Source organism: Choristoneura fumiferana, chromosome 11 (genome assembly GCF_025370935.1).
Source record: "Choristoneura fumiferana chromosome 11, NRCan_CFum_1, whole genome shotgun sequence".
NCBI lineage: Eukaryota > Metazoa > Arthropoda > Insecta > Lepidoptera > Tortricidae > Choristoneura > Choristoneura fumiferana.
This window is the reverse complement of record NC_133482.1, coordinates 5,352,819-5,377,527: the sequence shown is the minus strand read 5'-3', so window position 1 is coordinate 5,377,527 and position 24,709 is coordinate 5,352,819. Positions and strand designations below refer to the sequence as shown.

Sequence of the window (24,709 nt, the reverse complement as noted above, 5' to 3'; positions counted from 1 at the left end):
GCGTGACGGCGATCACGAGCGAGGCGAGCCGCTCGATCCAGTCGGAGTTAGTAACTCCGGAGTCAATAAGATTTGAAAGGAGTCATTAGGGATTCGGATCGCTGAGGATCTGACTCTTTTGAATCTTCAGATCCGGATTTACCACCTCTAATCGATGCCAAAGAGTATTAGTACCAATATAGAAAAAGAATGGCAACTTTATGGTCAAATTTGCATGTATGGTAACAAGCGCTATCTGGTAGCTAGCTGAAAAACTAAATCTGACATAACAGACACATGTACATGCACGCACACAACAAGCTTAACGTCTTTAAAGCCCAGTTTAGACCTGTAAGAAAATTGCGCAAGTTGCATTACATCGCGAGGCCGGAAAGAGTTTATGGTGGTCACTTCACTTGGTCACCCAAGCGGAGCAATGTAATACAACTTTAAGAAAACAGCAAAAAACAGATAAACTTAAAAATCATCCGCGAAAGCCAGACAGCCAACATACAGCGGAAAGATGGCGGACAGACTGAATATTTTAAGTCCACGTTTGACACATTTGTCAATTTAGTGCTATCATTTTGTCGCCAGAGGCGCTGGCGTGTACGTGAAAAGGTGACGTTTTAAGTGTGCCCCCACTGATCGATGCGCAAGCGAACTGCATTAGATTTCTATCCATATAAAGTGGATTGGCTACAGAGAACAACCTTTAGAACAACTACATAATTATTAGTAATCTGTGAAGAGAACTACAAAAATAGACAAACTATACTCGAACGAAACACATAATCCGCCTTCAGGTAGTCTGATAATAAAAAAAAAGGAATACAGCAATGTAGCTTAGCTTTGTTTTCTTGTAGCGTCCTTCATAAACCGAAAATTCCGGTCTCAAGTCAGATTGACAGACAAGAACGCCAACTACGCAGTGAGACTTATTCCTTTCTTTTATTCTTATGATAAATGGCGGAGACGGAGATACACACAATGCAGAATACAAACAAACTGAGTTGCTCTGAACTGAACAACGTAGTGGTTATATTCTCTTTGTGCTGATCAGGAAAAGATAAAATAGATTTTACTTTATGAACAAGTTGCTGCTTCATCCAGATAAACGTACCCAGTGAACATAGTGTGATTAATTGTTGTGATAATTTATCGTAATCAACAAGTTAAATAAATCAGAAATATGAAAAAGAGCACATTGTCAAAAGAAGAAGCTAGGTTAGACATGCTATCATCCGAGTTTTCCAGTAATCTACGAATAGAAGATACTGTAGAAGAGGACACACAACTTAAAGTACAGGGAATAATAGACAAGTGTGAAAGTGATTTTAGTACTGAGTGTGCTGTTGCAAATATTGAGCAATATGATACCAAACAGGAAAATATTAGTTCTACAGAAGAACCTCCGTCTGATAACCTTGAAGAAGCCACTACAGGTTTAGAAAATGCATTACATACAAACATAGATGACCATAGTGCACACATAAAACCAGTTACAGGAAAAGTAAAAGAAAAAATAATTACAAGGAAGAAGATGAAAGAATATAACATTATTTCAATTAGGAACAATGTTGCAAGACCACCTTTATATTTCAAATTTGACAAATGTACCACTTCTTTATTAGAATTGCTCATTAAGCACAGACTTGTTGGTGAATACCACAATGTTATCGGCAGAGGGAGTAAATCTGTAGTTATCCATGCTAATTGCCATGGAAGATATCATGCATATTTCCCATGCGGAAATGCAGTAAAAATATACAAGCTTGGTAAAGATGAAGACACAAATAAGGCTCTATGCAAGATGGTGCAGCGGGAAGTGGATGTTTTGTACACTTTAAGCACTAAACATTTTGGAAACAACTTTCCACATCCTGTGTACCATATAAAAAACATCATTGTTATGAGCTTTATTGGAACAGATCAAGAAACAGCTCCATCTATTGAAACTTTACCATCCGAACATTCTCAAGAGATATACCATTTAATAGTTAATGAAATGAAGTCATGGTACAATAAGTTGCATCTTGTGCATGGCAATCTGTCTGCTAAAAGTATACTGTATTGGCTCAACAAATTGTATTATATTGGATGGTCGCATTTTGTGTTAAGAGACCACCCAAAAGCTTTAGTAAAGCTTATGAGGGACTGTCAATTTGTTACCAAAGTAAGTTGTTTGATAATTAAAACTACAAACTGACTATGTTTTCACTATAGTGATGTACAGTGAGGGTAGGCTAAGCCAGTACCAACAACCCTTTCGAACCCAGCTGTTACGATTGTGCGGGTTAATTAAATTTGAATTTGACATGAATTTTGAACTTGACATGGATTGTAGATAAAGTCTATTGTTGTAACACTTTTCATACTCAGATGGGTTCGAAAGGGGTAACAGGGTAGACAACACAAGCGCTGCCTACCCTCATTTCATGCCCTGGCTATACCCATTTCCATTAAATCTATAATATAAACTGCTAATATTATAATTGTGTGGGTGAGTCTGATTGTTTGTTACTCCATCATGTCTAAACCGCTAAAACGTTTAGATGAAATTCAGTATACATGTAGTTTAAGTCCCAGGAAAGGATGGGAACTATCGTTTTTATCCTGGCATATTGCATAGTTCCTGTGGAATAATGGGCAAAGGTATAAATTATAGTCTGTCATAGTCAACACAGTTTCTATATTGTTAGAATAACTTACCGTGCCTCTCCATTTATTGCCAAATTGTTTCTCTTATACCCTCGTAAGTCCTGACTTTTTTTATCATACATAGTTCTACAGACCCAGGCGAGAATTCTAAGTTTTGTGATTTTGAAAATTACTTACTTAAATTTAAAGTTCATATTTCATTGCAAAAAATTTGTACTCCACCAAGTATTTTTGGCAATTATTCTTACAAATTGACTTCTATTTTCCAGTATTTTGAAAGCAGAGATGTTCCAGTTAAAACAACTGAGGAGCTCTTCAAAGATATAACGGGACTCGATGATGTAAGCAAGAAGGTCCTAGAAGTAATACATACCAGGGATTTGTGGCAAGACCAGAATCAGACTAACCCCAATCGGAAGGGTAACATTGCTAGTAAACCAAGCAGAAATACCCGTTTTAAATGATACATAGTGTTCCATAGGTCTTCTACAAAATATAGATCACTGTTGGACAAAGTAAAATGTGTATCTCTTATTTCTTCCAACTATATTAAGGTCGTTTGTCACGGTCAGCTAGGCACTACAGCGCCAGTAGATGACGTTAGTGTGCAAATTCCACGTATTTTATTTTTTTTAGCAATGAAAATATGGATATTTTTAAAAAATAATGTACATGCCGCCAATAGCGTGAAATTTGTAATGTATCCTACTAAATTTCAGATATATTTTAATTTAAAAAATAGTTTCACTTTTACTTATAACAACGCGGCAGCGGTGACTGAAATATTTACGCACACATGCTTATAACTTGTCGTCAACAAAAGTGATTGCTAATTTCGACGTCTCTTTCAAACTGCAGATTGGACTAGTTGCATTGGCGTCTATTCATGCTAGGTACGGGTTAGAATCTTCGGGATCAAACCCGGTGTGTGGTTTATATCTTTTTGTTTTTTTTTTTGGGATCTCAATTAATGATGTGAATGTATGAGGTAACTACTACCTAATTATTTTTTTAAACATGTAGCTAAAAATGTTTGACCTAATTTGTAAACAAATTTTTTTTTCAGCTAATTTTATCCCCTGTCATAATATCAAAAACTACTATGTGTATGGAAAATTTAGCTGGTGCCTAAAATACCACGTTACCAGAATAACACACTTTTCAAAATACTAATAATTACAAAATCGAAGATTACTCGAGGAAGTAATTTTTTGTAGAATTTCTTATTTTGGACATCAGGTAAAATGGGAATGTAATAAAAATCTAATGAAGTATTTTGAAAAAATAGGCGTTTCGGGAAAGTGATATTTTCAGCACGAGCGGAAAATTTTGTCATTATCATCTTCCAGATCACGTCTCACTGCTGGACACACACAGGTTTCCTCGCACAATGAGGACTTGAGTATTATTTTCCACACTGACCTAGTGCGGATTAGGAAACTTCGCAGCAGGCGTATGAACATTTCCTCACGATGTTTTTAATTGAAGGTTTTATTGAACTACAAATTAAAAACAGTTTATTATTACGTCAGGTTTTTATTTATTTATTTACATCTATAAGTATATGAATAAAATCAGCCTACTCCCACCCACTGCAGGCCCTTGCAATTTCACGCCAGCCTCATACCTCTACACAGCTTACAAGCCGACTGCCAAATAACAATACCTATGTCATACAACTAACGGTCCGAAGGTTTATCCATGGTACCTTGACCCAATTTTGGCCATCATTCCACTGTTTATTTACATAATATGTAGTTTGACAAAATGTACTTATGTGTCATTGCTGTTATAAATAAATTATTTTCTTTCTTCTTTCTTTCTTTACTTCGCAAGTGTCATACTTCCTGGCGGTGACATGGTGTCGCATGGAATTCAAACTAATAAAAAAAAATTGACCCGTAGTTACAAGAAAACAATGATCAATCTGTCACCACGAGGAATGATACTTCCTGGAAAAAATACGAGAAATGTACGAAATTGTACGCAAATTAAAAAAAAGAGTACTACCCGTAGTTACGAGAAAAGTGTACGTTCAGTACTACTTACTCTTTTTTATGACGATTGCTACATAATGAAATAGCGCCTGCCAGGAAGGATACTTCCGGATTGATCACTGTTTTCTCGTTACTATACACGGGTGGTACAATTTTTTTTAACTAGTGTACAATTTCGTACATTTTTCGCACATTTTTTTTGATTCACGAGAAATTTGAAAAGTCGACTGCTTCATAGGGAAATTGATAGCGCTTGCCCAAGAAGTATCTTTCCTGGTGGTAACAGATTGATCATTGTTTTCTTGTAACTACGTGTAGTACAATTTTTTTAATAAGCTAATAATTTAGTACATTTTTCGTATTTTTTTTTTATGTGAATTTGAATTCCATACGACACCACGTTACCGCTAGGATGTACGTTACCTTCGCAAAAGCTGCTCACATATGCGCTCGTAGAACTGACTATCGTATAAAATAATATTACTATACGGCCAGAGGCCAGTTCTGAATCACAATAGATTGCAAAAGCTGCACGTTCGTGCACCCGTAAAACTAAAGATCCAAATAAATAAAAGCCAAAGGAAAAGAAACAAGAAAAAGGGCAGCACCTAACACAGTGAAATATCTAAACATTTTTGGTTTTTGCCAACTTTTCGAAGTACTATTTCGGGTAATATACAATTTTTATAGAATGTCACCAATTTTGGTAACATATTACGAATAAAATTTTCGTCGCGCTCTATTTCTAATACGGTTATATCATATGTTGGAGAAATATATCCGACGAAGTAACATTTTTGCATTTTACAAACCCGCAGTTGGCCCTGGATCTGGAAACAGAAAAACCATTTATAATATAAACAACCAGCCAAAAGCGTGTCGGGCATGCCAAAGATAGGGTTCCGTAGCCGTTACGAAAAAATTAAGTAATATTTTTTTAAGGATTTTGTATTTCGAATTGTATGTGAAATCTTACGTGGAGTGGAGAATCGTATGTGGAACATAGCCCTATAAAGGCTTTTCCTTGTATATTTGACATAATTACTGTGCTAACCAACACTTTAACTCTTAGGGTGCGGGGTAGGGGGGTAGGGTGCAGGTGAATATTTCGCAAGAAGATCACTGAATAGAAAAATCGTCTTGGCAACTCCCCAGTAGTTTTAAAAGAACTTATCCAACGATACCCCACACTATAAGGTTAGTCATGATTTTTTTTGTAACCATTTCGTTGGCATAGTTGCTCATACATCCGTGCAAAATTACGGCTTTTTAACACTGCTCGGAGTAAAGCCGCAGACGGACGGACAGACAGACAGACATGGCAAAACTATAATGGTTCCGTTTTTTGCCATTTTGCCTATGGAACCCTAAAAATGTGTCTTATGAATAGCAATAAAAAAAGTAAAAAGTGATTGATACCTGATAATAGAAGTTGTGCTTTTTGTTTATTTGTAAACTACCACCGTCATCAACATAGAGCGGAAAATTTTTTCGGCTTTTGGCAGCGGAAAAAATGTCTTGGTTGCTACGAGCTAATGAGGGAAAACATTTAATTTCCAGAAGTGATTTTTCTTTTTCTATAACCCCTGCAATTTGATCATTGAAGTAAACAAAAGTGTTTTATTGATGATATGTACATATAATAGAAATATGTAATTATTTTGTTATGAAATAGGCTCACACACCATCTGGGCTAGCACCTAGAAAACCAAACTCTTCATCAATAAAAAGCCCTGCTGGCCGAACAGCTTTTTGCAGTTTTTCTATGAACAGTGTCCTGGCCACTGATTCGTTGTACTGGCCATAAGCCATGTCATTGGTCAAAACATTATTTTTATATAAAATACTCTTTACATGGTTATGACAGGGAGTAGTCGCTTTTCGTTTACATATCTGTAGCAAAAATAAAATTAAGCATATTCATATTCTGTAAAAGTTAACAACTGAGGGTGATTCAAGTCCACATGTTACTATGTTTATATAGTGATACCTATCATTTTTAATTATTATAATGAAGAAATCGCGAGTGCGAGTCGGACTCGAACATGAAGGGTTCCGTACCTAAGTACAATATTTTAAAAACAGTTCAGTAATAAGTTTTTGTTAAAAATTCTAATATGACAAGTTTTTTTGCTGATTGTACTTTTTTCCCGTGGTTACCAAAGTACTCATCAAGACGAATCAAACGAGTCCAAACTCAAAGAAATTATGTCGTTTTATTAGAGAGTTCCTATGGTCACCTTTTAGTTTCTTCATCAGATCAGCTGCATGTCATTATAATATTGCATTGTCATCACATTTATACAAAATTTCAGCTCAATCGGTTGAAGATATCCACTTCGAATTTGAGTTGAAATATTTCACCCGAACAAAGAAACGGACGGACGGACGGACAGACAGACAGACAGATGGACACAGTGGATTTCATTATCATAAATTTCATGTCTCTACTTCTAGCTGTTAAAGTTTTGGGATTTTGTTCCGATTCCGTGGGAATATCCGGATAAGCACTAATCTATATGTTATTCCAATCCATCAGCCGTTCAGCGTGAAAGAGTAACAAACATACACACACACTCACACATATATATGTTTATATATATATATATATCACACACATCATATCATATATACATCTTTCGCACTTATAATATTAGTAGCTAACTAACCATTCCAAATTGACTGGCAGTGAGCCTGTCACATCTATGGGTAGTATAGACGTCATTGTCATGTTGCCCATTGTCAGGTTTGTGCGCAGGTTTTGTATTTTATAATAATTACTACCCGCGGAAAATTTCTTAACTCTTAAACCAGCCATTGATTGAAATTTCAAGATTATATTCCGATCCTATGGGATTATTGAGATATAAAGTAGCCTCTATGTTGTTTCAGATGTCTAACTATCAACATACCAAATTTCAAAAAAATCCTTCAAGCCGTTTTAGCGTGAAGAAGCAACAAACAAACACACACACACAAACATACTCACAAACTTTCATATTGATAATATTATTACAAGTAGTATGCTTTATCCCCATTCCGTTCGAATATAAAAATTAAAAGTAAGTAGGTGCTTAAAAAAAACTCGTACCACAAAATAAGTAATTTTTCTGAGTGAACTTTGTGAAAATTAGTTATGTCAAGGTTTAATTTTGTTGACACGTATTGATTTTAGAAACCAGATTTTTTCAAAGCAGTGACGCTATATGTATTATTCCAGGTATCCAACTATCCACATACTAATTAAATTAGGTTCTAACATCATATCATAGATTTCTATGGTTTGAGGTACTACTCGTAACAAATCCCTAAAGCCGTTTTAGCATGAAACATACACACATACGGTATTATTCAAATACATACGCTCGAATAACATAACCAACAAAACAACTCCGTACTCACAAACTTTGGCATTTGCTTCGCACGCGTAAGCCATCAGAACCGATAGTTGAACTGAATTCCAGGATTTTGACTAATTCATAAAATAACATTGCACATAAAATACCCACGGTCAATTTGTAATATGAATGAACTGAAACAATTACTTTGCTCACCCGCGACCTTATATGATAGCTACATTTATGCAAGACTAGCTTTTGCCCGCGGCTTCGCAAGCGTGGAATTCGGTGATCGTGCGCCGTTCCCTCGGGAACTGAGCATTTCTCCGGGATAAAAAGTAGCCTATGTCACTCTTTGACCCATAAACTATCTCTATGCCAAAAATCACGTTGATCCATAGCTCTCTTTCGACGTGAAAGACGGAGAAACATACAAATACACACAATTTCGTATTTATAATATTAGTATGGATGTGCATGTTCATGCGTTCTTCCACCTCCTCACTGTAAAAAATTATTGATATATGGGCCTATGCAAAGTAACACTGATTCAATAAATTCAATAAAAATTCGTATCGGCTGAAATTTTGGTATTTTATCCCGATCTCGTGGGTATATCGTGATAAGAAGGAGCTTTCACTTTACACGCCCAGCTATCTACATACCAAATTTCATCCCAATCAGTCGTGACCTTTTATTTTTTTCATATAAGAGGGGAAACAAGTATTCGGATCACCTCATCATCATCATCCCAGCCTATATACGTCCCACTGCTGGGCACAGGCCTCCTCTCAGAACAAGAGGGCTTGGGCCATAGTTCCCACGCGGGCCCAGTGCGGATTGGGAACTTCACACACACCATTGAATTGCTTCGCAGGTTTGTGCAGGTTTCCTCACGATGTTTTCCTTCACCGCAAAGCTCGTGGTAAATTTGAAATGTATTCGGGTCACCTGGTGGGAAGCAATCATCGCCGCTCATGGGCACCGGTAAAACGAGGGGTATCACAGGTGCGTTGCCGGCCCGTTGCGAGATTGATAGGCTAAGATCCCTAAGCTGTACCGCTCTGGGAATGCCGTCCCGGGAAGCTGGTTCCATAGTTTAGTCATGCGTGGGAAAATGTTCCGCTTGAAGCGGACAGTACTTGATTGCCAACCAATGGAAGAAGCTTTCAAATTTATAATATTACCTATATACTATATGTGTGAAGGATATTTATGTTTCACTTACGCAGAACTCGAATTAATGTTGGGATCGTCATCCATTTTCCTTTTTTTGCACCATACTTCATTACGACTGCAACAACAAGCAGATTAGCCAGGTTATGTTTTCGAAATAACGCCACAATCTGCAATATGGTTTCCACGGTACTTACCTTTTGATTTCTCCGTGATAACGTTTCATTTGTCCCTGAACTCGTTTTCGATTTTTCCTGGGACCAGAGTAATGATGATTTTTATAGTCTTTTCGCGAAGTTCGTGGCTCCATAGTGCAATGCGAATTACAATTTAATTCTCTTGAAACTATAGCTTCATCGATAGCGAATTAGAAAATCGCAGTTTGACTTGACAGTTGAGATGTTTTGTTTTTTTTTTTTTTACTTTTACTGTACATATTCCAAATGACAACGTCAGTTCTCTTTATATTTTATCCAAAGAGTATTAGTACCTACAGAAATCATGATATTTTTTTTATGAGTAACAAAATAACATGATATTTACATCGATAATAACGATAGAGCTTTATTCTAAAATTTTATTGCTATTCTATGCTATTAAAATTGACTTTTCTTTCTTTCTTTCTTTCTTTCATTTTAAGATACTCAAAAAACCATTAACACTTAGTGCTAGTGCTGCACTCTGACGGCAGAAAATTGCAGTGATATTCCTTATTTATAAGACGTACTATCGAACCCACGGAATCGTGACCCACTGTGGAACCTTTTCATAGAAAAAGTCATAGTGACATCGCATTGCTTGACAAGGGAATTTATTATGACATTTACTGTGAGAGCGTTCTACGGTGGGTCAGGAAGCAAATAGTTTGACTGTATATGCAATTTTCCATACTTATTTGTTAGTAGGTACGCACGGTCGGTGACGATCCACGAATGGCTGCTGGTAGAAGCTGGGTGCGTCTAGCCGAGGACAAGGCGCAATGGCGCTCTTTGGGGGAGGCCTATGTCCCGCAGTGGACTGCTAGAGGCTGATGATGATGATGATGAAGTACGGTCGAGGACTTTAATTCATGAGCCACCGTGGAACCTTGTCATATGAAAAGTCAATTTCCTTGTTAATTAATACGATGTCACTATGACGTTTACTGTGAAATGGTTCCATGGTGGCTCATAAATTTAAATAATTTATTGAATCAGGCGTTACTTTGCGGAGGTCCATATCAATGAACTAAAATAATTTCCTTGCTCACCCGCGACCTTACGATAGCTAAGCTTATGCAAAATATGCGTGTTCATGCAGTTCCTCCACCTCCACACTGTAAGAACACACACAAATCACACAAACCCATCTATCACCACCACCACACTACACTGACGCGTTTCGAACTCAACCAAGGCTCATTTTCAGAGTGACACAACCGTACACCATGCTACCAGTTGCTAGAGTTGTTGTTGGTTGTGTTGTTGTGAGTCTAACAACTGGTAGCATGGTGTACGGTTGTGTCACTCTGAAGATGAGTTCTGGTTGAGTTCGAAACGCGTCAGTGTAGTGTGGTGGTGGTGATAGATGGGTTTGTGTGATTTGTGTGTGTTCTTACAGTGTGGAGGTGGAGGAACTGCATGAACACGCATATTTTTCATAAGCTTAGCTATCGTAAGGTCGCGGGTGAGCAAGGAAATTATTTTAGTTCATTCATAAATTTAAGTCCTTGACCGTACGTGCATCGCAATTTTTTCTTTTCGAAAGAAATAATTCTTACGGAAATTAAAAAAATTGGCAACGCATTTGTTCTTTTCGTTTCAGTCTTTTGATCGAAGGGATTTGTACCGATGGCCAGCAAAAATTTTTAAAAAAGGGCACGTGCTTCAAAATGGTTATTAATTACTATTTGATTTTGATCAGACAAATCAAACGAAAACTGACAGTGGCGCCTAGCTTCGAATTGACGGCGACTTGGCGAGTTAGCCGCAACGCACACTACTACCGAGCCTTTGGCGTACGATACTGTCGCCGTCCACTCACATATTGACAAATATGAACTAAAATTATCATCTAGATTAAGCTATTAATCAAAAGCTTTCTTTACATAATTAAAGAATGCCGCAATTAAAGAACGAAATAAACGTTAAGAGATGTGATTTTAGTTTCAAATAATCTTTCAAGTGCACATGGTTGGAAAAATAAATTAGTATGGAAATCGTTCCACCTTAAGGCGATCTTCATAAAGGGCTAGATTGTTTTATGCGATTAAACCGGGTTTAAACGAAAATGTGTTTGACGCACATCAATTTTGCACCACATAATCTTTTAGAATTTGTTTATTTGTCAAATTATAGGTTATACATGGTTTAGGTTTACATTAATTTGTTCACTACACTTTGCCTAGCGGCGTACAAATAGCGTGCAATAGTTATAGCATGCAGCATGCTCACTTATCACAATAAATACAATGTCAAAGTTACTAAAACAAAGAATTACAATTTCTTCATCAAAATTAAATTCCATTATGATTATATTTGTTATTAGTTTATGTCAGTCAAGTATTCATTTATCGAATAATAAGTTTAAATAATTTAAAAGTAAGTAATAAGTTTTATTAAAAAAATGAACATTGAACAATTTGTCATCAGTAATAGTCACCAGTTCTTTTTTGGCAGCTTATTGTAGCGACTCCTAGCGCCATCTAGAACAACAATAGAAACTCTGACCATGTTCTACATCGCGCTATCGAAGTTTCTCAACGCGGTCGCATATATACAAGTTCCGACGCTCTTCCTTCGGACTTCGGTCCCCAGGCATAACACCTGCCTGGAGAGAGATCTCTCTATTGGAGCTCCCCCACATTTGTGACCCGACAATGACGAAAAACGCAGCCTTCGAAGACATCCAAGACGAAGACGCGGTCTCACAGCAGGCCAGACTAACCACACCGTGCACACTAGCATGTAACTACAATGCCTGGTGTCTACAGTGTGACAACCTCAACTCACCGCAGCTCACCGCAGCTCACGCCACGCAGCTCAACACGGCTCACCCACAGCTACGCAGCTCAACGCAACTCAATTCAACGCTCGCCAACAAGGCTCGAGCAACACAGTCAAGCAACTGGCACCTGCTAGCGCCCACATGACGCACAGACTACACCGCACTACACGCCGACCTCCGGTCTAAAAAGGGGGGCTGATGTAGCGACTCCTAGCGCCATCTAGAACAACAATAGAAACTCCGACCATGTTCTACATCCGCTATCGAAGTTTCTCAACGCGGTCGCATATATACAAGTTCCGACGCTCTTCCTTCGGACTTCGGTCCCCAGGCATAACACCTCCCTGGAGAGAGATCTCTCTATTGGAGCTCCCCCCACATTATTATATATTTTGTGTGCCATTCCTAGTATACTTTAGAAGGAAATTCACTCATTTTATTACGGAGTCGCAAACTCGTGAATTTTTTAAATTGATTCATATTACCTCTACAGAATAACACAATTTCGAAAATATGAAGGCAAGGAAGAGTCAAGATCTTCAGTTCTTTATTTCTTGATTTAAATGTCATAATGTTGGTTTTACTCGTTTTACTTAAGTTAATCGTCAGGTTATTATTTTGTAACCATTTCATTAACCAAACATTGTCTTACGTGGTGAGCGCAGCAGATAGATTATCTAAAAAATAATAAAGCTGAATGTTTAATTTAGTTACTAACTTTTAGCGTTAAAGACGCGTCTTTGTGGAGCTCGATTCGATATCAAAGAACTACAAACTTTTATCTTACTACGTATGTGTGACACACATGTCATAATAACCAGTAATAACAATTAACCATATAAAATGCTAACGCATACGCATATTGTTTTACTCTTTAACGAATTCATCCACCATTCACAACCATTCTTAAACTTACTTTAGACTTAACGAAACTCGCACGCGTTGCAAACTGTGCGTAAGGTGCATGTACCGAATGTTTTGTTAAATTTTGGTCATAAACCGAAGTAAAATGCCAGTTTTCGCAGTGAAACTGTGTAAAAAATAATACTACTTGAAATAAGAAGGACACTGGGATCACATACCATCAGTAAATATCGTGTATAATTTCGAAATTACAAAATAAAATAAACGCCATTCTGTGTTGCCGCGTGCACAGAATCAAATTCCCCGTGGTTGAGATTTTAATAAACTGAATTTAATTGTATTATCATTAAATGATGATAAATTTGAATAACTTATTTTATTTAAGTATCTAACGTAATTATTATATATATTATATAACCTAGTTCTATATTATTAATGTTTATCTTTGTGATATATATACTGAAGGTGTAAAAATTGTTACCCGACACTATTTAATTAAGGGGTGAATGTGTCTTAAAATTAAAAATGTTTTTCGTCTTCCCATTCAAAAAAGCCCAATCAGCTGATTTACTTAGTATTATGGGAAACGAAAAAAAAATTTTTTTTCGTATTTGTTACCCATTTCCTGAAATGTTAACTTTTTACCCGACTGCCCGAAGGAGGGTTATGTTTTTCAAGCGTATGCATGTATGTATGTATATCTTGTAAACATTTTTTTTTATTTAGGTCTTAATTAACCTGTACATTATATTAGGTTTAACTATAGGCGCAACGTGTTATTTTAACTACGCAAACTTCTTAGTTGGTGACTTAGTCCATGATTTTTTAGTAATAATTTGTAAATATTGAACGTCGTTGATATTATATATATATATATATATATATATATATATATATATAAAGTGAGGTCATTGATATACCTACATCATACATACCATTTTTTTAAAGACTAAACCTACGCGTAACCTATAAACAAACATATTAATATTTTCACTCCTAATTACTTCTTAATTTCTAACAGGCTTATTCATAAAAAGTTAGAGCCTCCTTGAAGGCTCCTTGAAGGCCCGATGCCAAAAAACGTGATTCATAAACGTCTGTTAGCGCTAATCAGTCGATCAAGGCTCTGCTAAAGTTAGAGGACCGTAGACCCTCCTTTATCTCCCTGCTAAGTCACAAAAGGGCCGCCACAAGTTTGAACAGCTGACTTTGACAAGAGCAAAAAACCATACCGAGATATTTTTAGTGAAGGGTGAAGTTACGCAGATTCAAAAAAAAACAGGAAAATTTATTTCAGGAATTTGTATTTAAAAATCCTCTAAAATTACTGCCTACTTTACTAACAATAAATATGAAAAAATAAAATTAGGATGATTAACATAATTACGGCTTTTTGCACTTAAACATAAACATGCGGATCGGAAATGGCGGGAAAACAACATCTCGCTTTTTTTCCTGCTAATTTGCTGTCACTGCTGTCATTTTTTTTTTAATTATCGATGAGGCCATTTTTTGTCTTTGATTTGTCAGATTGCCAACATAACGCGTCTAATCCGTCTATCAGCAGCTCAACAACTAGCAGACTGCTAGCAAGCGTTTATGAATCATACTTCTTGACCACCGGTCTAACAAGCTTAATCAGTCTGCTAAGTAACAGACCGATCAAACCTCAATTAAGGATTTTTTATAAATAAGGCTGTAAGTATTTCCCAAGATACTTACATTTTGTAACCAGTAACTTAATAGACCACAGAAAAAAATATTTTCCCAATAATTCGGGTAACAGTGGAGCAGCTGGCAACACAATTCGTCACGCACACTAGCATCCTTGCAAATTGTCTTACACCGTTCTTACGCACACTACAATATTAATCTCTTGTTTTAGGTAGCGCGGTATCTAGTCGAGCGAGCGCGCGAGACCAATCATTCATCTAAGGACTTTGGTTTGGTTGCTCGGAGGGCAGCCGCCCCGCCCCCCCTTAGCGACGCCCTTGGCAAACTTCGAACTTCGTATCTTGCCATCCCGCTGACGCTTATATTGTTTAATACGAGAGTGAGATGGTCGGTAGGATACGAACTTCGATTTACGAATTTCGCAGTAGCCCCCCTAGAATCTTGGATCATTAACATCCACCCGCATTTTCCTCCGTCTGCCCGTGATTACCACGTCGCTAGTAGATGCGTCGAAAAATCGTTAGCTAATAAAGGTAACAAGGTTATAAGTTTGTAAATCCAAACGATACCTACACACGAGTGAGCGTGTAATAACAGGAAATAAGATAATTATAACAAAAATTATTTAAACTCATTCTGTGACGAATAATTGTATTAGTGTAATCGAGCCTGCGACACTAACCGCGAAAAAAAGAACTTTTCGAACTCCAAAAACACCATAGTCACGTGTATCTGGGAATTTTGAACACTAAAAACTATGTACCTACCAACTTACACGTGTAAGGTGTAAGCCACTCGTAGTAAATTAATAGTAGAATGTACAACAAGAGCATAAAATTAGCCATTATACACGAGCCGGTACGGCGAGGGTGGATAGACACGTCAGTCAAAGTCAAAATATCTTTATTCAATTTAGGCTATAACAAGCACTTATAAATGTCAAAAAAATCTACCACCGGTTCGGAAAAACCTCTGTTGAGAAGAATCCGGCATGAAACTCAACAATAGCAGTGCATGAAAAATAAATGGTACCTAACCTAGTAAGTGAACCATTGTTTCCACGTACTGTTGCTATTTAATTTCCTCTGAATCGAAGTGAAAAGCAGAGTGTAAAACTCGAGCATTAAACCCATTTTCCCCTCGACACGTGTCGTACCTACACATACCGGCTCGGGTGGCTATTATAAACGTCTCGGGTAAAATGGCTCGTTTTATGCTCATGTTGTACAATCTACTATTTGAAAGTACCTACCTACCTATCCAACCGCGATGGGATGTCCATTACTTACCGGACAACCTGTATGTACATCGTGCATTCGGAAAATAATTGCTGATCAGTCACTGATTACACAATTAGAAATATTAAAAATAATGATGTAGTCTATTTTGATGTCAAATGTTGAAATTAGGTACTCTTTATATTTCGATTGAAACGTTATGTTTGGTTGTGACTCGTGGCCGAGATGTCTCGGATAGTATTATTTTGCATTTTAACTATTATTCTGTGCACCTGTACCAAGATAACCGCCGAAGACCAGGTGATATTTTGAGTCAATTTCTCTATTGCAGTCGAGGAAACGAGTCGCATACCAGGGTGGAACTTTTTCACAGACACGGAGTGGCAATAACGAATGTCAACATGACATTTGCTATGCAAGCCACCCACCCTACCCTGTTACGTGAATGATGTGAATCAGGTTCTTCGACGTACTTACATTTATATTTATTCACTTACATCGTACTCAAACAGTGGTTGAGTTGATACTAGAGCAGAGGTTCCCAAAGTGGTCCAGGTGTATCCCCAGGGGTTCATGGGAGACCAGACTTTTGGGTCCACGTTGGTGCAAAAAACTGGGGGTATTGAGAGTTTTGGGAATATAATCATAATCATTATCTCCTCCTAGCCTAGCGCGGCGGCGACGGTTAGTTATGTTATAAAAACGTGCTAGTGGGCGTAGTCTCATACTTTTCAAACAAAGGATATTTTTGCCTGACACTTTCCTATAACGGTCATGGTATGATACGTTAGCTACGGTGTAAATGGTAGAGTCCTTACACACACACACACACAAACATCACGCCTGTATTCCCAAATGGGGTACCTAAGCAGAGCACACGAAACGTTACCGCTTCGGAGCCACTTTTAGCAATTTTAGGTTAAAAGTATGAAGAAACGGTACAATAGTGACAGGTTGCTAGCCTGTCGCCTACGGTATACCTTAACCTATCCTCAGTCGCCTCTTACGACATCCACGGATGAAATGAGAGACCTTAAATCCTTAATAATGCCAGTGCGAGGTACTTTAGAGCCGGGAACAATGCGGGGTAGGTTGTTTTGTTAGTTAGATAGGTTACCTATTTCTACTTGTTACTTGTTATTTGTTTGTCATTTTTATTTTTGTTTCTGATTTTGTAATTTCACCATTTTTTTTTGTTACAAGCTTTTATTTATCTTGAAATATATGTATGTCTGTATGTATGTATTATTTAATGTGCGGGCCAAATCTTGTAAGTTGAATTTGACCCCACTTCCAGTGGTCGGATTGACTTGAAATTTAATTGGCATAAGTACTTATATAAATCCGATGACAAATATAATAATGAGGCAGTATTGCGTAACGTTTCTGACGTTCGCGATCGCAATCAAATGACAGTTTTTGTATCGCGAGCACTAGAAACGTTTGGCAAAACGGTCTCTGGTAGTGTCATCCTGGTGGTTCAGCAAGGATCGTCTCCGCAGGACGGAACTCCTCAACGGTTAATTGCATCTACTTGAAAGGTATGGAAATGTAGTTTGGATGACAATGCAAGTACAGTCAACAAAAATTACAGACAGCGAAAAACCTAACAACTTGTATATTGTAAGCTTTGGTCTGGCAGCGGTTCTACCTGGCGACTGAGCGGCCTGTTCTGCTGTATGTCGATTCCAAATACTACAGTTACGTCAACTTCACTACGACGCGGTTTGGCCGAAGAAACCCTTTGTATTATGTGAACTTGCACTATACCTCCTTGTTCACATTTGTGATAACAATCTGACGGTGAGTAAAACTGCAGGCTAAGACAGGAGCGGAGCGAGCCAGCGGAGCGGAGCGAGGAGTTATGCGGAGCGTAGTTGCGGAGGCGTGGAGCTAGATAGAAAGAAAAAACATTTATTGCCCATAAAAAGCATACTTACGCGCAGAACACAGATAGCGGAGCAGAGCGAGAAAGTATGCGGAGCGGACTTGCGGATTGTATTTCCATTCGCGAAGCTTCTCCGCTTCCTCGTTCGCGCTAGTTTCTCCGCCCCGCTTCGCCGCTCGTGCGTGCTCTTTTCTCGACCCTGCTTCCCCACTGATGAGTTCCTCGCTCTACCGTGGGAGTCTGCGGCGGTGTAATATGGGTTGGAGCCCGGGGCAGATTACTACAGGGCAATCCCCCCCGACATCGTCGTCGTCTCTCAAAAATAACACGACTTCTTCATATAACACGTCATGCAGAAGCACATTGTCTTTGTCACCCCTTTGGAGCTGGTACCCGGGCGGACCGCCCCTCCGCCCCCCTATTATTACGACTGGATGGCCAAGTGGCTAGAGAACCTGACTACGAAGCTTAAGGTCCCGGGTTCGAATCCCGGCCGGGGCAGATATTTGTATGAATAATACGAATGTTTGTTCTCGGGTCTTGGATGTTTAATATGTATTTAAGTATGCATTTATCTATATAAGAATGTTTATCCGTTGCCTAGTGTCCATAGTACAAGCTTTGCTTAGTTTGGGACTAGGTCAATTGGTGTGAAGTGTCCCATGATATTTATTTATTTATTTATTTATTACGCCGCCACTGGCTCCACGTCCCCGCTCCGCTTTCCGGTGTAGTATGAACTTTTAAGATATAGTTACCAACTCCCTATCCACTGAAGAGGAGCGCAGATCTCATGCAATTTTTTTGGTGGATTTTTGTCTCGCTCGCCACTCCCCTGCCTAGCTCCGTTCCCCTCGCGAAGTCGTGGGGCCACCTTGTGGGAGGTCTGCCAACGCTCCGTCTTCCGGTTTGTGGTCGCCAATCGAGAACTAACTAATCTAAGCTCGAAGCTAAATATCCATCTCAATATCCAACTAATATGTGACATGACAATGACAAAGTTTGTAAGTTTGTTTGTTTGTTAACTTCACGTCTAAACCGCTGAACCGATTTAGATGAAATTCGGTATAGGTACAGATAATTTGAATCCCGGGGAAGGATTAGGGAAGCTTTTATCCCGGAAAATTGCACAGTTCCCGCGGGATAGTGTTAAACGAATTCTACGCAGACAGAGTTGCGGGCAATACGGTATTTGACTATTTTGTATATGTTTTATAAATTAAAACTACACAATGCCTGTTATCGAATAGAAAAACAATTTTTAAGCTACCTTTACAAATAACAAAGTTATAAAGGTTTGAAATTCAAGATTAGACAGAGAAAGACATACTGGCATGTGACGTCACACGCCAGTACCGCCATACTTGCTGCATAGAAAAAAGCGTTTGAGAAAGAGACAGGTATATATAGATTTTTCAAAAAATCACTATAAATCCAATTTTCAACCGATTTAAAATTTCTCTTCGCTAAACAAACACTATCTGTATATCTATATTTTCATAATAATGTTAAGATATGGCAAAATCAGGTGTTGTCAAATACCGTATAGGCTAGTAATAAAATACTTTCCGCTGGCGTTCGTGTTGCCACAGTGTATGTTTTTATGTAGGATTTATTTTGGCGAAAACTAAATGATGCAGGGCCTACGCTATCTAACGCTAGCTGTGTAACGAATCCTCCCTACCCTTATTTAATTTCTAACCTACCTAACCCTACCTAAGCCTATATCGATGCCTACATACTGAACTAGTATTTTATTACCTATTTATTTATTAATATATTATTATTTTATTACCTTATTATGGGTCTCAACCTACAAAATTACCTAAACCTTACTCAAGTTGAGTTACCTTGTTTAAGTCATAAGATTGGCCAAGTGATCGCTAGCGGTCTAGAATAAGGAACCTACGTCGTGTCCGAGGAAGTAACCCTTTAGTTCGTTTAGTATAATGGGAAAAGAGCTCAATTAATAATATTTTTATATAATTCAACTAAATAATAAAGAAAAAGACAAAAGAAGGTTGAATGAAGAAAGTTTTTAAAGTTTAGTTTCTTATAGGTCATTATGTCTATAGTCTATGATATGTTCGTGTGGAAGAGGTATTTTATACCGCAGCTAAAGTTCAGAGGCCCACTCCCCGCCTCTGAAAGTGGCTTTCGTCACCGAACTGGATGTTGCCTCCTCTGCGTTAGCCCGGAAGGAGCATACTACCTTTTCCTTGTTAGGAAATAAAACATATCATTATGTTATATGAGAGGACATTTCAAAGGGAAGTCAATTATAGCCTGAGGCTGTTCCTGGATCAAACCCGTGATCACAATACTCCTGCAGTAACAAGGCCAACTTCAGTAGTACGTAGTTGTAACTTCAATGGTTCATCATATCGACTAATAAGTAACTTCCGGATCACCTGGTACCGGTCAGCCACTGACTTGCATCTGCCTTAGTCTTAGCCAAAATGACTTGCATTGTTAGTTTATGAAGGATAAGTATTTGGTAAAGCCTTTTACCATTAAAATAGTTGGTATAAATAGCCAAAACAGGACTATACAATCCAAGGTTCGCTGCCAGGAACGACCACAGTCTTCAAAGGAGATTCTACTTTCAGCAAATAAATATTATTCTGTCGTGAGTTGTTGAATTATTTTGTCTCACTTGTTTGAAGCTACTAGCGTTTGTAACATAGGACATTGAATGAAAGCGAAACGCTGAAACCTTTCATTCGTCGGGCGTCAAAAGTCTGTCATTTATCGTCAGTATCTATGTAAGTATGTCGCCATGAGTATGGCTAGGTTCTGTACGTAGTAGGCAAACTTAAAAGCAGCCTAAGCAAATAGTTAAGTAGCTGTATAGTTAATGAGAAGAAAAACACAATTAAATACCAAATCAGAAATAAACCACCACCTCCACTTCCCCAAGTGGAGATAATAATACCAAACCTACTATATCCTATTCCTACTTCTAAACTAACCAACTGATCTACACGAAAGCAGCAAACTAGGAACCCGGGTTCCACATTTAAATTACCCGCGGAGTCTCTCTCAAAGTGCAGTGAGAGAGCCTATTCTAAGCTAAACCTAAGTCGAGTGGGTAACTCTGCTCCCTAATTCCTAACACCCGTGTGCCTACTGGTATCCATCAAGGGGATTGGGTCGACAAATACCAGTAACGAAGAATAAGAGTGCGAATAAATAAATAAATAGATAAAGCGGACAAGATCTTGGTGAATTTAGGACACCGGTATGGCATCTCAAACCCTCCAAAACCCTGGGAGAAAAATAGGTCTGTCTCTTCCGGTATAATACAAGACCCCGCCCTTACTCCAATAGGCGTACTCTACATTGAAGAACGTTCCCAGGGAATGCCAGCCTGTCCGTTACCACCGCTAGGTGACCTGGCTCTCATTCCCTAAGAATCGGCTATTACTGAGCCGAAATCCGGTTGGGTTCTCCGCTACCCCAATATTAATATTAAACCCAAAACTTCACAAACAAAACACAAAATCCCATTAAACCCCGTTTTAACTATTAAATAAACAATTCGAATCGCTATGTAGTCTCCAGCAATGAATATCAAATCACTCGTATTTTGGCGATAAAATACACAAAGCAGGAAATTTACACAAAAGAATACACTATAATTAATTAACAAGAAATTATCAAAAACCCCCCAACAAAAATTACGAAAATAATCGATACTTCAATAATTCAGGGAGAACCTTCCCGAACGCGTAGCAAAATCAAATTTTTCCGTTCGTCTTCGTGCCCCTTTTATACTTAAATTGTATACACTTGCAACACTGGCATCTCTGGCTTCTGTCGTTACATTTTTTACTTTGGCCACTTTCGCCTCTTTGGTCTCAATGGCTTCATTGGCTTCACGATTACGTCAGAAATCTTCCTCTATCTGTCAGTCAGTATTGCCAGTGATCTTATTTGAGTAGTTTAGTAAATAATAAGTTGATATTGATAATTTTACAATGAAATAGTCTCAATAGGTATAAAATAATTTAATTTAATAAAATAAGTTCATTTTTAATCTATATATATCTAAATATATGTTCACATAAGATGAAACATTACAGACCATCGGCTTTAATGTTACAATTTGCCCCCCAAATTCTACAAAAGCGGACATGTATCTAGCTGGAGTAGAATTTGAAAATTAAATAAGATATCGACTTTCAATAAAACTTATTAACATTTTTCCCTTCTATGGTTGCCTCTCCTTCCTTCTTCCAGGCAAAACTTTTGTGTGGTGTGTATTTAAACCAATCATAAAAGTGACATTAGTCAAGGAGCAAATGATCAAGCCTCACACACATGCCAGAAATGACGCTGAAAGGGTTTCACGAGTGACTCTTGCCTCAAAAGGAAAAGTGAGTTGTGCTAGGCTCACCCCGACCCTAGTGGTACACACACGAGCAATGGACCCCATCTTGCATCTGCCTCTGTCGACGAAAGTCGATTACCAATGTGTCCCTTCTAAAGACAATGCCAAACGTCGACGCCTAAAACCATTGCTTTAAAAACCAATTCCAGCAGGGCAACCTAACCTTCCCTCCTCGATTACATCACTCTAAGCTTGGAGTATGTTGCAACAATAACGTAACGTCATATTGTATACAATTCGTATAAAATCAACCAAGAATAAAATTACTAAAGGACAAATGACTAGATCTTAGTTACCAGAAATGGCGATGAAAGGGTTTCACGAGGAACTATTGTCTCAGCGAGGGAAAATGAGTCCCTTGGTTTCATACACATGAGCTAGTGACCCGACCTTGCATCTGCCTCTAACGATCAAAGCCCTTCGCAAATGTGCCCCTCCGTAAAACAAAGCCCAACGTCGACGCCTAAAACCATTGCTTTAAAGGCCATTTCAAAGCAACGTTCTCCAGTCCCTGAACCTCATTCACCTTACTCCCAGTTTTTACTTGTTGTGATAATAATGTAGAGTCATTGTCTTATTATTTCGGATTATATCCAATAAAATAATTTTGTATATATATTTTTTTTTTTTCAAAATAAAATTTGTTAGGTTTCAACTTCTATGTACCAAGCCTTTTGCAAGAGTACAAGTGCCCTCTGATTCAACTTAATTTTAGTGTCATCCGTAATCATGAAATTCATCATGTTGAGGGTTACATTCTCAATGATAGCAAAGATTATACAATATCACGCATTGTTACTGCTACGTGTAGGGTTCTAGTATCATGTTGTGTTGAGTGTGAAAGCTTCATGGGCGGCAATTTAACTGCATTATGCCATTTTTTTTTCTTTGGCCTACTCCTAACTTCTACATCCATGGGCTTTCATTGTTGAGTGTAATGTTCCAGTCCAAACATTAATAAGTTAAATAAAATTCCAACATCAAAGCCTCACTCATACTAGATACCTTATTTCTTCCATTCATCTCATTTAAAATCCCCTCAGAAACATCCTTCCCTCTTGCGCTCTTTCATACCATTACTAAGCCCTCTACCCCTGGTTTCAACCTTATACATACTCCCTGTCCCCCTTTAACACGCCACTCTGACATAAGAATAATATTTTTATACACTTATAAAAAAAACTGAATGATTTTCAAAAACAACTCAAATGTTAAAAATGTGCTCCAGCAAAACACATGTCCTATATATATATTTTTTTTTCTAAGCTCAAGAATACAATTTTTTTTTTTAATATATAACCCACTTGCATTTTATTTGTAATAATAATAAATTTTACTGTTGCCCCCAAGAAACTTAAGTTATAAAACCCACTGTACCAAAACAACCACCACCAAGCATCAAGCGTTCCCCGCTTTATTTCCACAAACCCCCATTATCCGGATAATCTTAAGCTGACTATACTGACTCCACCCACATCTATTAACCATAATAATATTCTATCCAAGTACTTAAATCTAACAGAAACGTCTGTGCCCATTCTAACTTAACCAACTACCTGAAGAATGTATTGTCTTAATTATTATATTAATATACTTAACCATTTTTTTTTTTTGTGAATAGACTATAAAATTTAAATAATTTATATAAAATAATCGTTATATTTGGAATGCTATTTATTATGAAATGAAATGTTATGTATTTCTGAAATATATATGTAATAAATAAATAAGTATCATGGGACACCCAACACCAACTCAGTCCCAAACCAAGTAAAGCCCGCACTACGTATACCTGGCAACGGACAAACACCCATACAAACAAATACAACCGAAGAAACGTCCACATTCTGTCATTGCTCTTCAATACTCTTTTTAATCCTTTGGCTCCTTTATATCTTTCTGAGCGATTCAGCTACTTAGCTGAAGGCAGCCAACATCGTTTGCGGTCAAGCGCCAATCTCCTTCTAGCATCTCCTTCTACTTCATCCAAGATCTACTCCAAATCCTTTTCTGTGCATGCGGCTAGGTTGTAGAATCGGTCCAACAATCTTCCTCCGTATACTCGTTCAGGGAGACATTGAAGAAGATGTGGCTCACACTAGTTCCTTGATTATTTAGTAAGTAATTAACCTTTATACTTGTATTATTATGTATTGTATGTAAATTTGTGTAGTATTTTTATTTTATATTAGTTATAGATATTAATGTTTATATATGTGTTATATATTATGTATATAGTTAGGTATTTGAGGTTTACATATGCATTTATATTTATTCAAATGTTTTACTCTATTTGTCGATCCTTGTTTTTTTGATGCTCCTCTACCACTCAAAGGTTGACTGGCACAGATCCCTGCAGGGATAAGTCCGCCTCTGTACTTAACATAAACTTTATTATGTAAACTTTTGTTTTTCCTTTCTGTACAATAAAGAGTACAAACAAACAAACAAACAATACTGAACACCCAATACCCAAAAAACAAACACCCGCCACCACCCAGTAGAACACCCGCCCC

General features: G+C 37.7%; 3 protein-coding genes across 9 annotated transcripts in view; 2 read left to right on the top strand and 1 right to left on the bottom strand.

Annotated features, from left to right (window-relative positions):
- LOC141432975 (uncharacterized) overlaps positions 1 to 24,709 on the top strand; it is a 518,418-nt gene that overhangs the window by 268,139 nt on the left and 225,570 nt on the right. The window lies entirely within an intron of this gene.
- Positions 940 to 4,455, top strand: LOC141432554 (serine/threonine-protein kinase RIO1-like). Its single transcript, XM_074094165.1, has 2 exons — positions 940 to 2,155; positions 2,910 to 4,455. The coding sequence occupies exons 1-2, from the start codon at positions 1,172 to 1,174 to the stop codon at positions 3,102 to 3,104; spliced, it is 1,179 nt and encodes a 392-aa protein (XP_073950266.1). The 5' UTR covers positions 940 to 1,171; the 3' UTR covers positions 3,105 to 4,455.
- On the bottom strand, positions 4,545 to 9,574 carry LOC141432555 (uncharacterized). Of its 7 annotated transcripts, none has more exons than XM_074094167.1 (4): positions 9,204 to 9,574; positions 6,323 to 6,530; positions 6,057 to 6,223; positions 4,545 to 5,467 (listed from the first exon to the last, which is right to left on the bottom strand). In XM_074094167.1, the coding sequence occupies exons 2-4, from the start codon at positions 6,447 to 6,449 to the stop codon at positions 5,246 to 5,248; spliced, it is 516 nt and encodes a 171-aa protein (XP_073950268.1). In that variant the 5' UTR covers positions 6,450 to 6,530; positions 9,204 to 9,574; the 3' UTR covers positions 4,545 to 5,245. The 7 variants fall into 7 exon arrangements, with proteins under 7 accessions (XP_073950268.1, XP_073950267.1, XP_073950269.1 ...); XM_074094166.1 differs by lacking the exon at positions 9,204 to 9,574 and adding an exon at positions 7,307 to 7,731; XM_074094168.1 differs by lacking the exon at positions 6,323 to 6,530.

What these genes read in the sequence shown, in the direction of transcription:
- LOC141432555 (XM_074094166.1), bottom strand. An exon ending in TCTAGGTGCTAGCCCAGATG is followed by an intron (nt 6,224 to 6,322) that starts GTGTGTGAGCCT and finishes ATCAAATTGCAG; the next exon opens with GGGTTATAGAAAAAGAAAAA. An exon ending in AGCACAACTTCTATTATCAG is followed by an intron (nt 5,468 to 6,056) that starts GTATCAATCACT and finishes TTCTGTTTCCAG; the next exon opens with ATCCAGGGCCAACTGCGGGT.
- LOC141432554 (XM_074094165.1), top strand. Translation starts at nt 1,172, where the DNA reads ATGAAAAAGAGCACATTGTCAAAAGAAGAAGCTAGGTTAGACATGCTA. An exon ending in ACTGTCAATTTGTTACCAAA is followed by an intron (nt 2,156 to 2,909) that starts GTAAGTTGTTTG and finishes TCTATTTTCCAG; the next exon opens with TATTTTGAAAGCAGAGATGT.